Here is a 12,496-nt window from a genome sequence, read left to right as displayed (position 1 = left end):
GGGAACTCACCCCTCTCATCCCCCCACGCCCAGCTGGGAACCAGCTCCTGCAGGGGTGGTGTTTGATGGTCTCTCCATTCTGGATCGAGCCCCAATGTTCTTCCACAATTTGGGATCACCTTTGGGTCTGTGGTTGGGGCAGGAATCTCAATCCAGGGCTGCCAACACTACCAGGCTGCTTTGGGAATTGCAGAGCAGCCAGGGACAGCTTCCAGGGCAGCTGGTGACACCTGGGGTGTCCCTGCACCCCACCAGGGCAGTGGCACACCAGCAGGGGCCCTTGGAGTGTCTGCTGCCCCAGAGAGGTTGCCCCGGCTCTGAGAGAAAAAACCCCAAGCCCTGCCTCAGTTTCCCCACCTTTGCCATGCAGGTCCTTGTGTTACTGCCCATAAAATACTTTGGAAATGAAAAGATCCTGCTGTTGTGTTATCACTGTTATTCATAACATCCCCCAGGCTGCCTCTCTGGAGCTGCTGCTGGAGAGGGACGATTCCTACAGCCACAAACAGCTGAGTTTGATTTAGAGAGCCCTTTTCTGTATGAGTGAAATAATTACAAATAAACTCTGCTCGTTTAGTGCTGTGCTGGAGCAGATGAGCAGATCCCAGGGCGATGTTGTCACCTCCACCTCAATCCCCAGCCCTGTCCTGGCTGGCACAGAGCTCCAGGGCTGGGGCTGCTGCTGGGAAAACTCCTGCCCTGAACTCTGGCAAACCCCGCAGGGGGAACCTGCTGATGGATTTTTGGGCAACAAACTGGGCAGTTTTGGATGGCAGGGAGGGAACTGAATCTGCTCCATGGGGACACCAGGACAGGAGGGTTTCACAGTGGAGGTAAAACCTGTGCTGTCCCTTCACAGCTGACCCAGCTCCTGCAGGTACCCCACAGGTCCCTGGCCTGGTTTTGGGACAGTTCAACCCTGCTCTATGCCTGAAAATCCTGCAGGATGAGCAAACGGGAAAGCAGAGCACCACAGACAGCAGGGAAGATGTTTGTGTGGAAACAAACTTATTGGTTTTATGAAAAAAAAAAAAAAAGTTATCCCATAGAGTTTGGGACACAAACAGGTAGAGTTTGCCTTCATTCCCAGAGGGATTCATCAGGGAGTCAGGCAGCTGTGATGGGGAACTCAGGAAAACCCAGCAGAGGTTCAGCAGGTGGTGGCACCTGCATTTCCCACTCCTCTCCTCTGGCCTTCCCCCAGCTCCCAGCTGGAATCTCCTGGAATACTCAGCCCTGGACAAACCTGAAGAGCAGCAGGAAACTGCAGAAGGCAGGAGGTGGCTTTGGCTGTTCCACTTAAGAAGGGCTGGGCTATTCTTGGGAGGATAAACTGGCTCTGGAGCAACCCAAGCTTGCAGGGAAAGCCACCAGCCCAGGAGGGATTGGGACTGATGTCCCCACCACTTCCATCCCCTGCCCCAAGCTCTGCATTTCAGATCCTGAAGTGCCCCCAGTCCTGGCCATGTCAAGGCAGGGATGGATTTAAGGAGCCTGGAGTGAAATCCCATTTTCCTGCCATTGTGCCCAGGGCCTTTTCCACCCCAGCTGGAATGTTCCTCTAAACTGCAATTGTAAAGAAGATTAGTGAGGGGGTATCAGCCTCTTCTTCCAAATATCAAGTGGAACAAGCACAAGTGGAAATGGCTTCAAGTTGTGCCAAGGGAGGGTGAGATTGGAAATTAGGAAAACTTTCTTCTCTGAAGGATTGTCCAGCACTGTCACAGGCTGCCCAGGGCAGTGGTGGAGTCACCATCCCTGAAGGAATTTGAAAGACATGCAGATGTGGCACTTGGGGACGTGGTTTAGTGGTGGTCTGGGCAGTGCTGGGTTAACGGTTGGACTCAATGGCCACAAAGGTCTCTTCCAACTTAAACATGAGCCCATGATCCTGGAAAAATATTCATTTGTGCACGTTGAGGCCAGCTGTGACTTCTTCTTCAACTAATTTTTGAAATTAGCTATTCCTGCAAATAGAGGAACACCCCAGCTGAGCAGAAGGGGATGGGACACCCCAGTGCAGCCCCCATCCCAAATCCTGCTCTCTGCCAGCCCCAAGCACCGTGGCTGCAGCAGGAAAATCTCCCCTGGTGTCCCTGAGGGGCAGCAGTGACAGACACCAAGCGTGGGCTGAACTCAGGGATCGACACAGAAATCAGGCTGGAAATGAAACACAGAGCACCAAACGATCTGCAAGACTCCAATTCACTCTCAGGGGGGCAGGGAGGGCCCCTGTGGCCCGTACAGCCCCGAGAATCATACAGAGCTGCCATATAGAGATCTCTCTATGTATATATTTATAGGTATGTATATATTTATAGTGCACTGCGCTTAGAACAGCCGGGCCTGCTTCTTCAGCTCGTTCCTCTTCCACAGCGCCAGGCGGTCGAACTCGGCCATGGTCATGCCGAAGATCTGGTAGAATTCCTCCTGGGACAGGTGTCTCTGGGGAGAAACGGGAGGCTGGGCACCTTCCAGGGGGTCTGAGGGCACCCCCTGCCCGCAGGGACAACGGGGTGACACGAGCCCCAGCACTGCTCCCTCAGAAAGGGGAGCACCTGCCTCCCTCCTGCCCCTGCGCAGGGAGCAGCCGTGGCAGCGCCCTGCCACTCGTGTGCCCCACGGCCACCGCGTGCCAGGGCTGTGCCCTGATTGTCCCCAGTGAAAAAGGCTCTTCTCACCTCCAACCGAGTCCTGTCCACGTCTTTGGGCAGCTGGTTCCTCCCCCTGGTCTTCACCAGGAGCAGCTCGTAGGGGTAAATCTGCACGGGGACAGGGACAGGGACACTGGGGCGGCCACAAGGCACGCGGGGCACACTTGGCACTCCTGCTGTATTTAGCAGGGTTTGGGTGGCACAGCTGGGACAAGGAGAGGTGGGGACTGCTCTGGGGGTGACCCCGATCCTCCGTGGAGATTCAGCTGCTCACTCTGCAGAGCAGGGATGAGCCAGGCACGAGCGTGAGCAGGACAGCACCAGCACAACCCCCTGCTCTGCTCCTCACCCAGGGGACACATCTGCCCAGCAGCCCTGGCAGAGGGAGGGACACAGCCCTGGCGTGGGGCCGGCAGGTCCAGGATGGAGGAGAGGAGAGGCAGAGGGCAAAGCTTCCCCCAAAGAGCCCGGGGGCACACGGATGCTCCCTGGCACTGCCAGCTCCGGCGGGTGGCTCCTCGCAGCAGGAGGCTCTTACCTTGTACTCTGTGGGACAGCAGAAGGGACATGTCACCATCACTGTCACCTCAGGAGCTGCCACCACCCCCCCGAGGCCTGGGGACCCTGCCTGTATCCCCCATCCGCCTGCAGTTCCCTTCAGAGTGGCCTGTGGGGGCTGGCAGCCCCACAGCATGTCCCCACAGCGTGTCATCACAGCCCCACAGCATGTCCCCTCAGCATTGTCCCCATAGCATGTCCCCTACATCCCCACAGTGTGTCCCCACAACCCCACAGTGTGTCCCCACAGCGTGTCCCCACAGCGTGTCCCCACAGCGTGTCATCACAGCCCCACAGCATATCCCCTCAGCATTGTCCCCACAGTGTGTCCCCTACATCCCCACAGTGTGTCCCCACAACCCCACAGTGTGTCCCCACAGCCACACAGCGTGTCTCCACAGCCTCACAGCGTCTCCACAGCCCCACAACGAGTCCCCACAGCCCCACAGCATGTCCCCTCAGCGTGTCCCCACAGCGTGTCCCCACAGCATTGTCCCCACAGAATTTTCCCCACAGCATTGTCCCTACAGTGTGTCCCCACAGCCCCACAGCATGTCCCCACAGCATTGTCCCCACAGTGTGTCCCCTACAGCCCCACAGCATGTCCCCACAGCGTGTCCCCACAGCATGTCCCCACAGCATTGCCCCCAGAGTGTGTCCCCACAGCATGTCCCCTACATCCCCACAGCCCCACAGCATGTCCCCTCAGCATGTCCCCACAGTGTGTCCCCTCAGCATTGTCCCCACAGCCCCACAGCATTGTCCCCACAGCGTGTCCCCACAGCATTGTACCCACAGCGTGTCCCCACAGCATTGTCCCCACAGCATTGCCCCCAGAGTGTGTCCCCACAGCATGTCCCCTACATCCCCACAGCCCCACAGCATGTCCCCTCAGCATGTCCCCACAGTGTGTCCCCTCAGCATTGTCCCCACAGCCCCACAGCACTGTCCCCACAGCATTTCCCCAGCATGTCCCCACAGCCTGTCCCCAGCGTGTCCCCAGCCTGTCCCCGGGTGCCCGCAGGTGCCACCCTCACCTCGCATGCCCCAGTTGACGGCGTTGGTGCTGTCGTAGTGGAAGAGCTCGGCGCTGGGAGGCTGCGGAGGGACGGGGGCACTCAGAGAGGGCTGTCCCCTCCTCCAGACACCCAGGGTGGCACCTCTGTGTCCCCAGGGGGGGACACCGCCGTCCCCACCCGCCAGCAGGGAAAGCCAGGCACGAGGGGTGAAGTGACAAGAGCAGCTCACACGGAAGCAGGAGCAGAACTCCTGATCCCAAACAACCCCCAGGAGATAAAGCAAAACTCTTCTGCTGGAAAGCAGCACCAGCGTCCCTCTGGAAATTGCCAGGACAGGGCACTTTGGAACCCAATAAATAATGATTATTAATGCTAATAATCATTTTGGGATTGGCACAGGGCAGCAGTGACAGCAGGGATGCAGAGGAGGGGGAAACAGGACGTCCCATGATGGAAAGGGAGCACTGGGGGCTTGGAGGAATGCTTGGGAGATTGGGGAACACCTGGAAGAAGGAGGAATGCTTGGGAGATTGAGGAATTCCTGGGAGAAGAGAATTGGGAATGCCTGGGAGATTGGGGAGCTCCTGGGAAATTGGGGAACTCCCGGAAGATTGGGGAACACCTGGGAAATTGGGGAACGCTTGGGAGGTTGGGGAACTCCTGGAAGATTGGGGAACTCTGGGAGATTGGGGAATGCCTGGGAGGTTGGGGAACGCCTGGCAGCAGCAGGAGGCACTCACCCTGTGCAGCCCATTCCTCCTGTAGGCAGGAAGGGAGGCCGACTTAGAAATGAGGGGATCTGCAAAGAAGCCACCGAGGGCCGTCAGGGAAAAAGCAGGAATGAGCCTCACACCCCGGGACAGCCCCCACGGGGCCACCCTCTGCCTCTGTGCTCCCAGCTCTGTCTCCTCCCAGCTCCAGCCCATTTCCAGCCTGCTGACATTCCTCTCCCCAAAATCCCTTTCCCGTGGCCGCCCTCCCACCTCACCCTACAGAGCAGCACCTCCTCCTCTCCCGGTTCCCCAGCTCATCCTCTCTGCCCTGCTCCAGCTCTATCCTAACCCAGCCTTTCCAGGGCTCCTTCTTGGCTTTTCCCTGCTCCCCTCCCTGCTGCCAGCACCTCCTCCAGCTCTGCCCCCAGGCTGGGGCACTCAGCTCAGCACTCACCGCTGTCAGCCAGGTAATGGGTTCGGGGAGCTGCAAGGAGAGCAGAGGGAGCTGAGCACCCCATGCCACACACAACTGCCCCTCCCCATCCTCCTTGGGGCTTCCAGGACCCCAGGGGGCTCCCTGAGGATCCCCAGCCCCACAGATCCTCCTTGGGGCTTCCAGGACCCCACGGGGCTCCCTGAGCATCCCCAGCCCCACGGATCTTCCTTGGGACTTCCAGGACCCCAGGGGGCTCCCTGAGCATCCCCAGCCCCACGGATCTTCCTTGGGGCTTCCAGGACCCCACAGGGCTCCCTGAGCATCCCCAGGCAGCTCCGTCAGGGTGAGGAAGCAGAGCATGGAATGGGCGGTGCCATCTGTGCTGCCAGGCTCTGAAGTGCCCCCCCAAAGCCCCAGGGCAGGGCTGGGTGTCCCGGAGGCTCTGTGAGAAGAGCAGGGCAAGCAAGGCAGCCCTGGGGTGGCCAGGAGGTCCCAGAGGTGCCAGCCCAAAGCAGGTGACAGCAGCTGGGCATGGCTGTGCTGCCAGGTCCCCGGGGTGTCCTGCAGCCATTCCAGCTGCCCAGACACCAGTGGGCAATGCCCACAGCTGGCCCACAGGGCACGGATGGAGTCCTCCAGAGAGGAAAAGCCCCTCCCAAGCCCAGCTCCATGCCCAGCACCTCTCATCAGCCCTTTCCTCCTCCCATTCCTCCCTCTCCGCCCCGCAGACTTCCCGAGGGGCTGGGGCTGTGCCGGGTGGGACAGAAGGACAGAGGGACAGGGGGACAGCCTTACAGCCATTGAGGGAGCCCTCGTAGCCCGCTGTGTGCAGGGCCTCCCTGCTGCTGGCCGAGCTGCGAGGGGGTGTCCAGGGGTCTGCGTAGGAGTTGGAGCGAGCCTTCATCTCCTCCCTCAGGATCAGCCTCCCGATGCCACTCTGGATCTGGCAGGGGGGGAAAACCACCTGGCACTCTTCCTGGCCCTGCCCAGCCCTCTCTGGCACACCACAGAAGGGCACAGCATCCCCTGGCACGGGCTGGGCAGCTCCTGAGGCTGAGGTGCTGGGGTGGGGGTGCCTCGGCAGGGGGATGCTGTCCCCCTCCTTCAGAGCCCCTGCCGGGGCTGGCCGGGAGGGGACAGATGGCCGAGGGCAGCAGAGATGGTGGTGGCACCTTCTCGGGTGGCAGAGCTGGGCTGAGCCTTGTCCCCAGAGCCAAGTTTGGTGCTGGCTGTGCCCAGCAGGGCTGGCACTCACCTTGTGCATGCCCCGGTCGTACCCATCCTCCTCGCCACCTGACGAGAACCTCCGGGCCCGGGGAGCTGCAGGGACACACGTCAGGGGTCAGATGGGGACAAAAGTGGGGACAGGCAGGGGGGAGGCAGTCCCCAGCTGCGTGGGGACAGCTGGCTCCCAGACACTGCTTGGGTTTTGGGGTCACCTTGGCAGCTATCTCGGCCCAACCCCGCTTTTGTGTCCAGAGCCAAGTGAAAGCAGGGTTTCCTCCCAGAAAACCTGGAGCAGGAATGGCTTTCCCTTTCTCCCAGGCCAGGGGGAATTTGTTACCTTTGGGAGAGCCTTGGAAGGACCAGTATTCCGACTCGGAGTGGTAGTAGGGGTCTGGGGAGTAGGCAGGGCTGTACTTGGATGACTGCGCGATGTCCTCGCTGGTTTTGCTTTTCGTGGCTGCAGAGGGGTTGTCTGCAAAAGGAGCGGGCAGAGCCAAGGTGAGGCTCTGCAGAGATCCACCCCAAAGCAAGGCACAGCCTCTTCCCTCCCCAGGACTGCCAGGGATCTGTGGCTGGGCCAGCACGCAGCAGAGCTGGCAATAATCATTTTTGCACCTCCTCGAGGGTGCTGCGGCAGGCGGTGGGGACAGTGACGAGCAGGGATGTCACTGATGTGGCTGGGAAGGGACCCAAACGGCTGAGAGCCCACAGCACCACAAGTGCTGGCTCCTGCAGCGTGCCCATCCCAGTGCCACCAGTGCCACCTGTGCTGTGCTGTCCCCAGGAGGTGAGGCAGGGGATGGAGGAAGGCTCAGAGCCAGCAGGGACGGCGCTCTCTGGGTTCTGCCAGGGAAAGGTGGCAGCAGAGGGGTTCTGGCAGGGCTTGGTCCTCGTGGCGGGGACACACAGGGTGCTCAGGCTGGGGACAGAGCCTCGGCAGCACACGGGGGAGCCCAGGGGAGAGTTCTGCTGCACCAGAGGCCAGGAGAGTGACAGGGGAAGGAGCACCAGGGACAGGAGGTGGCAGAGCCATCCCACACCTCCGGCAGGCCCAGGGGACCCAGCAGGTACTTACAGCAGCAGGAGCAGCAGCGGGCGGTGGGAATTGGGCAGGAGGGAGGGGAGAGCCGGGAAAAAGAGAGAGGAGACACAGTTACTGCTCAGGGGGAGCTGCTGTTCCTCCGGGAGCGGGGCAAGTGGGGACAGAGCAAGCCAGCCCCACTGAGAGCCACCAAGCACTGAGGGCCACCAAGCACTGAGCCACCAGGCACTGAGGTCACCAAACACCCTCCCCAACCTGCAACACCCCCAGGCCTGTTTCATGCTGGATCGGCCACCCAGGATGGGCTGTGATTTTTCCTCCAGGGGGAGGAAAAATTCACATTTTTGCATGTGAAACTGCAAATTGCTTTTTTCATCCTATTTCTGAGGCTGCTCTGACTCCCTTATCCCACCAAATCCTTGCTTCCCCTCCCACGGCCACCCCTGGTGCCACTGCCAGTCTTTGCTCCATCCTTCACAACAGGGACGTGGCCCAAAGTCACAGCTGTCCCCCAGGTGTCCCCCTCCCTGCTGCCCCGAGCAGGAGCATCCCAGCCAAGCCCAGCAGCCACACCCTGATGCCTGCCCCACCTCCCACCCAGCCCCTGAGCACAGGGTGCCCTCCCTGGGTGCCAGGGACACCCAGAGCGTACCGTGCCGCTTGTAGATGGGCGGCTTCCTGTAGATGTTACTCTCGCCAGCAGCTGGTGGGAGGAGAGAGAAGAAAAGGGAGGAAGAAGAGGGAGAGGGAGGTGAGTGCGGGCGGGCTGAGAGCGCCCAGGACACGGGTCCTGCCGGAGCCACCACGCCCCGCTTCCATCACCGAGGCAGCTCCGCGCCCTGGGGTGCCCGGGGAGGGCAGCGCGGTGCCGGCGTGGCAGGACATGCAGCGGGCACCCAGCGACAGCATGCAGCACGGCTGGCAGCGGGCACAGCTGCAGCCACCGGGCACAGCTGCAGCACGGCTGGCAGCGGGCACAGCTGCAGCACGGCTGGCAGCGGACACAGCTGCAGCCACCGGGCACAGCTGCAGCACGGCTGGCACCGGGCACAGCTGCAGCACGGCTGGCAGCGGGCACAGCGACGCACCCGCGGCGCCTTCTCGGGGCGCCGGCACCGGCGAGAACCCCCGGCGAGCTCCCTGGGGCGAGCCAGCATCAGCCAAAGCCTCTTTGGGCAGCAGAGAGAGAAAAGAGCGAGTCGGGAGGGAAAGCGAGCTGGAGAGGGACGGGGCCATCCATAAACACCGAGCGGCAGCGGGAGGGATGGGATGGGCAGGGGTGGGATGGGAGCTGGGGGAGCCTCTGGGTGTCCTCAGGGCATCAGCGATGCCTTGGGGAGGGTGCCAGGCTTTTGGGGAGATGCCACCAGCCGAGTTGGGCTCTGCCAACAGCTGGTGCGGGGTTCTGCCCCCGCCGAGGGCTGATGGGCACCTCTGCCTGCTTCCCAACCCGCTGTCCCTTCCTGCCCGCTCCGTCCCCGTCCCCGTGGGCTCTGCGTGGCCGGGAGCGGGTGCTGGTGGCCCTTACCTGGTGGCCCCCTGCAATCCCTGCAGAAGGGGAGCAGGCATCTGGCAAGCCCGGGAGAGTCTGGGGGGAGGGAGCGGCGGGCCCTAGGGGGAGTATAAAATAATCATCTGTAGCGGAGGGGTGTGGAAACGCCTCTGGCAGACGCGCTCCGGCCGCTGCTCCGGGGGAAGGGGTGCCAGGCTCTCAGCAGGGCGCTCATCCTGGCGCGGGGAGTGCGGGGAGGGCAGGGAGGAGGAAGATGAGGGATGCTGCAGGGATCGAGCACGCTCCGGGCGGCTCTGGGAAGGACCTCCGGGTGGTGACGGGGAGGGGAAGAAGGAGGAGGGCTCAAGCCGTGGGTCCTGTTTATGGATGGCCTCTCCCAGGGGTAGGTCCCGCTGCCAGCTGGCTCTGGGCAGGCGGCGGAGCTATGCATGCGACACAGCGGGGACGGCACATGCGGGCATGCCACGGACACGGCGCTCCCCGGGCGGCAGCGGGGCGCCCCGGAGCCTACCTGGGATGTGGAAATGCTTGGGCGCTTGGTATGAGGTTGGAGTGGAGGACCTCACATCTAACTGGCTATAGTAGGGCGAGCTGCGCCCGCTCTCGGTGCCTACGCGGGGCCGAGCAGAAGCAGCCGTGAGTGACCCAGAGGGAAGAACAAGAGGCAGAAGAAAATGGGGGTTAAATGCAGCGGTGTTAGAGCAGCGGGGCCACCCGTGTGCCAGGGGGGTGACGGGGACGTGCTGCGGGGATGGAGCGGGGGACATTTCCCGCATCCCCCGGTGCGGGGTTAAATGCAGCGGTGATGGAGCGGGGGACATTTCCCGCATCCCCCGGTGCGGGGTTAAATGCAGCGGTGATGGAGCGGGGGACATTTCCCGCATCCCCCGGTGATGCCAGCAGAGCCGAGCGTGCTGCAGAGGCCGTGAGGAGCAGAGTGCAGCGGGGGCTCCGAGCATCCCAACCCTTCCTCCGCAGCGCCAGGGCTCGGCACACACAGCCCAGGCACGCTCTGCTCCCCGCCGTGCCCGGGGTGCGTGCACACGCGTGTGCAAGGAGCTCCCACTCCCCTGCATATCCCTCCTGTGAGAATTTGGTTTTCCTGTTCTTTTTTTTTTTTTTTTGGCTCTTTTAGAAGGTCTAAGACTTTGGTAGGGGGTTAGGAATTTTTTTTGGATGGAGAGACACTGCCTCTGATCTCTGTCCATAGAAAAGAGTTTTCAATCTTACAGGATGAATTACAAGCTCTGACTATTTGACATAAATAATAATTAAGTGTGGCACGGGTGCAAAAGGAAAATTTTAAAATTCTAAAGTAAAAGTCCAAAGAGAACAAAATAGAAAAAATTAAGTCTGTCTTATCCTTTTTCTCCTTCTTCATACCCTCCATATTTCACTGTAGTATTAACATTTCCCTATTACTTAGCTAAAGAGACACTGTTCAACATAAATAATAAATATTAACACATTATTATAAATATAGCACAGGGAGTTTCTGGTATTTAATGTTTGTAACATCCCACTGAAGGACAGAGCCCCACACGCTGCCCTGCAAGACAAACCTATAGCAGGGCAGCAGAACATGTTGTAAATAAGCAAAAATAAACAACCTTTCTACAAACAAACTTTCTACAATCTCAAAATCATCAATACCACAATTCCAACACCCTGCCAGAGGCACCAACCCAAATTCCCCTTGGCCTCTCTGCTGCTCACAGGAGTGTGCAGAGCCAGGGGATGCGCAGAGCTGGGCACTGCTCCCACCATGGGCCACCCCCACCACATCAATCCCAGAGCTATTTTTGGGATCCTCTCTCCACCCGGCAGCCGAGTTTGCAGCCCAAATGCTCACCTGAGCGGTAGAAATGGTGGGGGGACCTGGGGATGGTGGGGGACATGCCCTGGCGGCTGTAGGTGGGCGAGTCGATGTAGCCAGGGCTGGAGGCTCTCCTCTGCCGCGTGTCAAAGCTCTCGTAGATGTCCTGGGGTGGGGAAGGTGTGGAGAGCGGGGTTAGAGCTGCCAGGAGGTGCCCCACGGGCGGGGGTCCCTGTCTGGGGGTGCTCAGTGTGACCCTGGGCAGTGGCGGTGTCCTCTGAGGCTGGCGGGGTCCCAGCCTGCCCTGCCTCCCCCTGCCCAGCAGGGTTTGGGACCAGAGTCCTGCCAGAGCTTTTGTGCCTGGAGTTGTCCCCTTCCCTCCAACCTGCTGCCAGTTACTGGTGTCACAGTGAGCTCATGGGCACTCTGTGCCCCCTTCCCCATTCCCTGTGACTCTGATCAGATCACCCTGGACCCTCCTTCCTGCCCCAACGGGAGAGCCAGGGAAGCCCACCCTGTCCAAAGTCTGTACAGACCCCTGACAATTCCTGTTCATTCTCTTTTGTCCCGCTCTCCCCTTGGACACCACAGAATAAAGAGAGCTGAACCAACACATCTGGGGTAAGAGCCTCTTTTGGAGATCTTTGCCATCTCCTGATATTCCTCCCCTCACAGCCTCAGACCTCTGGGCCAGCCTGATATTCAGGGGCTGTGTGAGGGGGGGACATCAACTGGTGGCTCTCTTTGCGGGGCAGAAGCTGCGCCCTGGGGCCGTTCTGCCAGGGAGGCTGTCACCCTGCTCTGTGGAGCCTGAAGGACAGGACAGTCCCCCTCCCCATCTCCCACACCCTGGGACAGCCACCAGCCCAGGGGACATCCCGAGGCAGCAGCAGGTGACAGCCCCCAGTGCCCACAGGGACGTTACCTGTGAGTACGGGGAGAGGGTCCCCAGGGACTGGAGGCAGCAGGAGGCAAAGTGAGGAGGAAAAGAGAGACACAGAGAGAGACAGCACACGGTTAAGAGGAGCAGTGACAGGCTGGGGTCCCACAGAGCTCGTTTGTGCTGCACTGGGGCCACACCAGACTGAACTGGGGCAGGGCTGGGCAGGGAGCCCTGGCCAGGAGGAATCAGCAGCTCTCAGAGAGCTCCGTGCAGAGGAGGAGGCACAGGGGCCATGGCCACGCTGCCAGCACCACCCTGGGTGGGCTGCAGGACCCCAGGCTTGTGGCAGAACCTTGGACGATGGGGGGATGTGAGAGGTGCTGCTGGCAAACCCTCCTCCAGCAGCGCTCCAGGGGTCCCTCCCGTGGGAGCTGCTCACACCCTGTCCTCCCTGAGCTCCCTGAGCTCCCCCAGCAGGGCTGGCAGGACACTCCTGTGCCTGAGCATGGCCTCCTCCCAGCCTGCAGGAATGCAGGGCCAGCCCTTCCTGGGCTGCAGGGCCAGCACCGCTCCAGAGCTGCTCCAGAGCTCCTCCAGGGCTGCTCCAGAGCTGCTCCAGAGGTGCTGAGCAGGAC

General features: G+C 60.8%; 1 protein-coding gene across 13 annotated transcripts in view; it reads right to left on the bottom strand.

Moving 5' to 3' along the window:
- Positions 1 to 987: 987 nt before the first annotated feature.
- The window catches only part of ABLIM3 (actin binding LIM protein family member 3), a 49,981-nt gene continuing 38,472 nt past the window's right edge, over positions 988 to 12,496 (bottom strand). Inside the window, exons 11-23 of one of the 13 annotated variants that reach the window (XM_085591585.1) lie at positions 11,904 to 11,933; positions 11,015 to 11,144; positions 9,674 to 9,772; positions 8,302 to 8,352; positions 6,945 to 7,079; positions 6,636 to 6,700; positions 6,176 to 6,323; positions 5,399 to 5,428; positions 4,972 to 5,030; positions 4,250 to 4,310; positions 3,193 to 3,200; positions 2,682 to 2,762; positions 2,192 to 2,445 (exon numbers count right to left, since the gene is read on the bottom strand). In XM_085591585.1, coding sequence (XP_085447711.1) covers positions 2,332 to 2,445; positions 2,682 to 2,762; positions 3,193 to 3,200; positions 4,250 to 4,310; positions 4,972 to 5,030; positions 5,399 to 5,428; positions 6,176 to 6,323; positions 6,636 to 6,700; positions 6,945 to 7,079; positions 8,302 to 8,352; positions 9,674 to 9,772; positions 11,015 to 11,144; positions 11,904 to 11,933 — 1,011 coding nt within the window. In that variant the 3' untranslated portion in view covers positions 2,192 to 2,331. Of the gene's footprint in view, positions 2,446 to 2,681; positions 3,201 to 4,243; positions 4,311 to 4,971; positions 5,031 to 5,398; positions 5,429 to 6,175; positions 6,324 to 6,635; positions 6,701 to 6,944; positions 7,080 to 8,301; positions 8,353 to 9,673; positions 9,773 to 11,014; positions 11,145 to 11,903; positions 11,934 to 12,496 lie in introns of all 13 variants that reach the window. The other 12 variants (XM_085591581.1, XR_014958342.1, XR_014958343.1 and 9 more) reach the window with 12 other exon arrangements.

The sequence above is a fragment of the Lonchura striata genome, chromosome 13, assembly GCF_050655825.1.
Source record: "Lonchura striata isolate lonStrDom1 chromosome 13, ASM5065582v1, whole genome shotgun sequence".
NCBI lineage: Eukaryota > Metazoa > Chordata > Aves > Passeriformes > Estrildidae > Lonchura > Lonchura striata.
The sequence above is the reverse complement of the archived record's forward strand: the minus strand, read 5'-3'. Positions and strand labels throughout refer to the sequence as shown.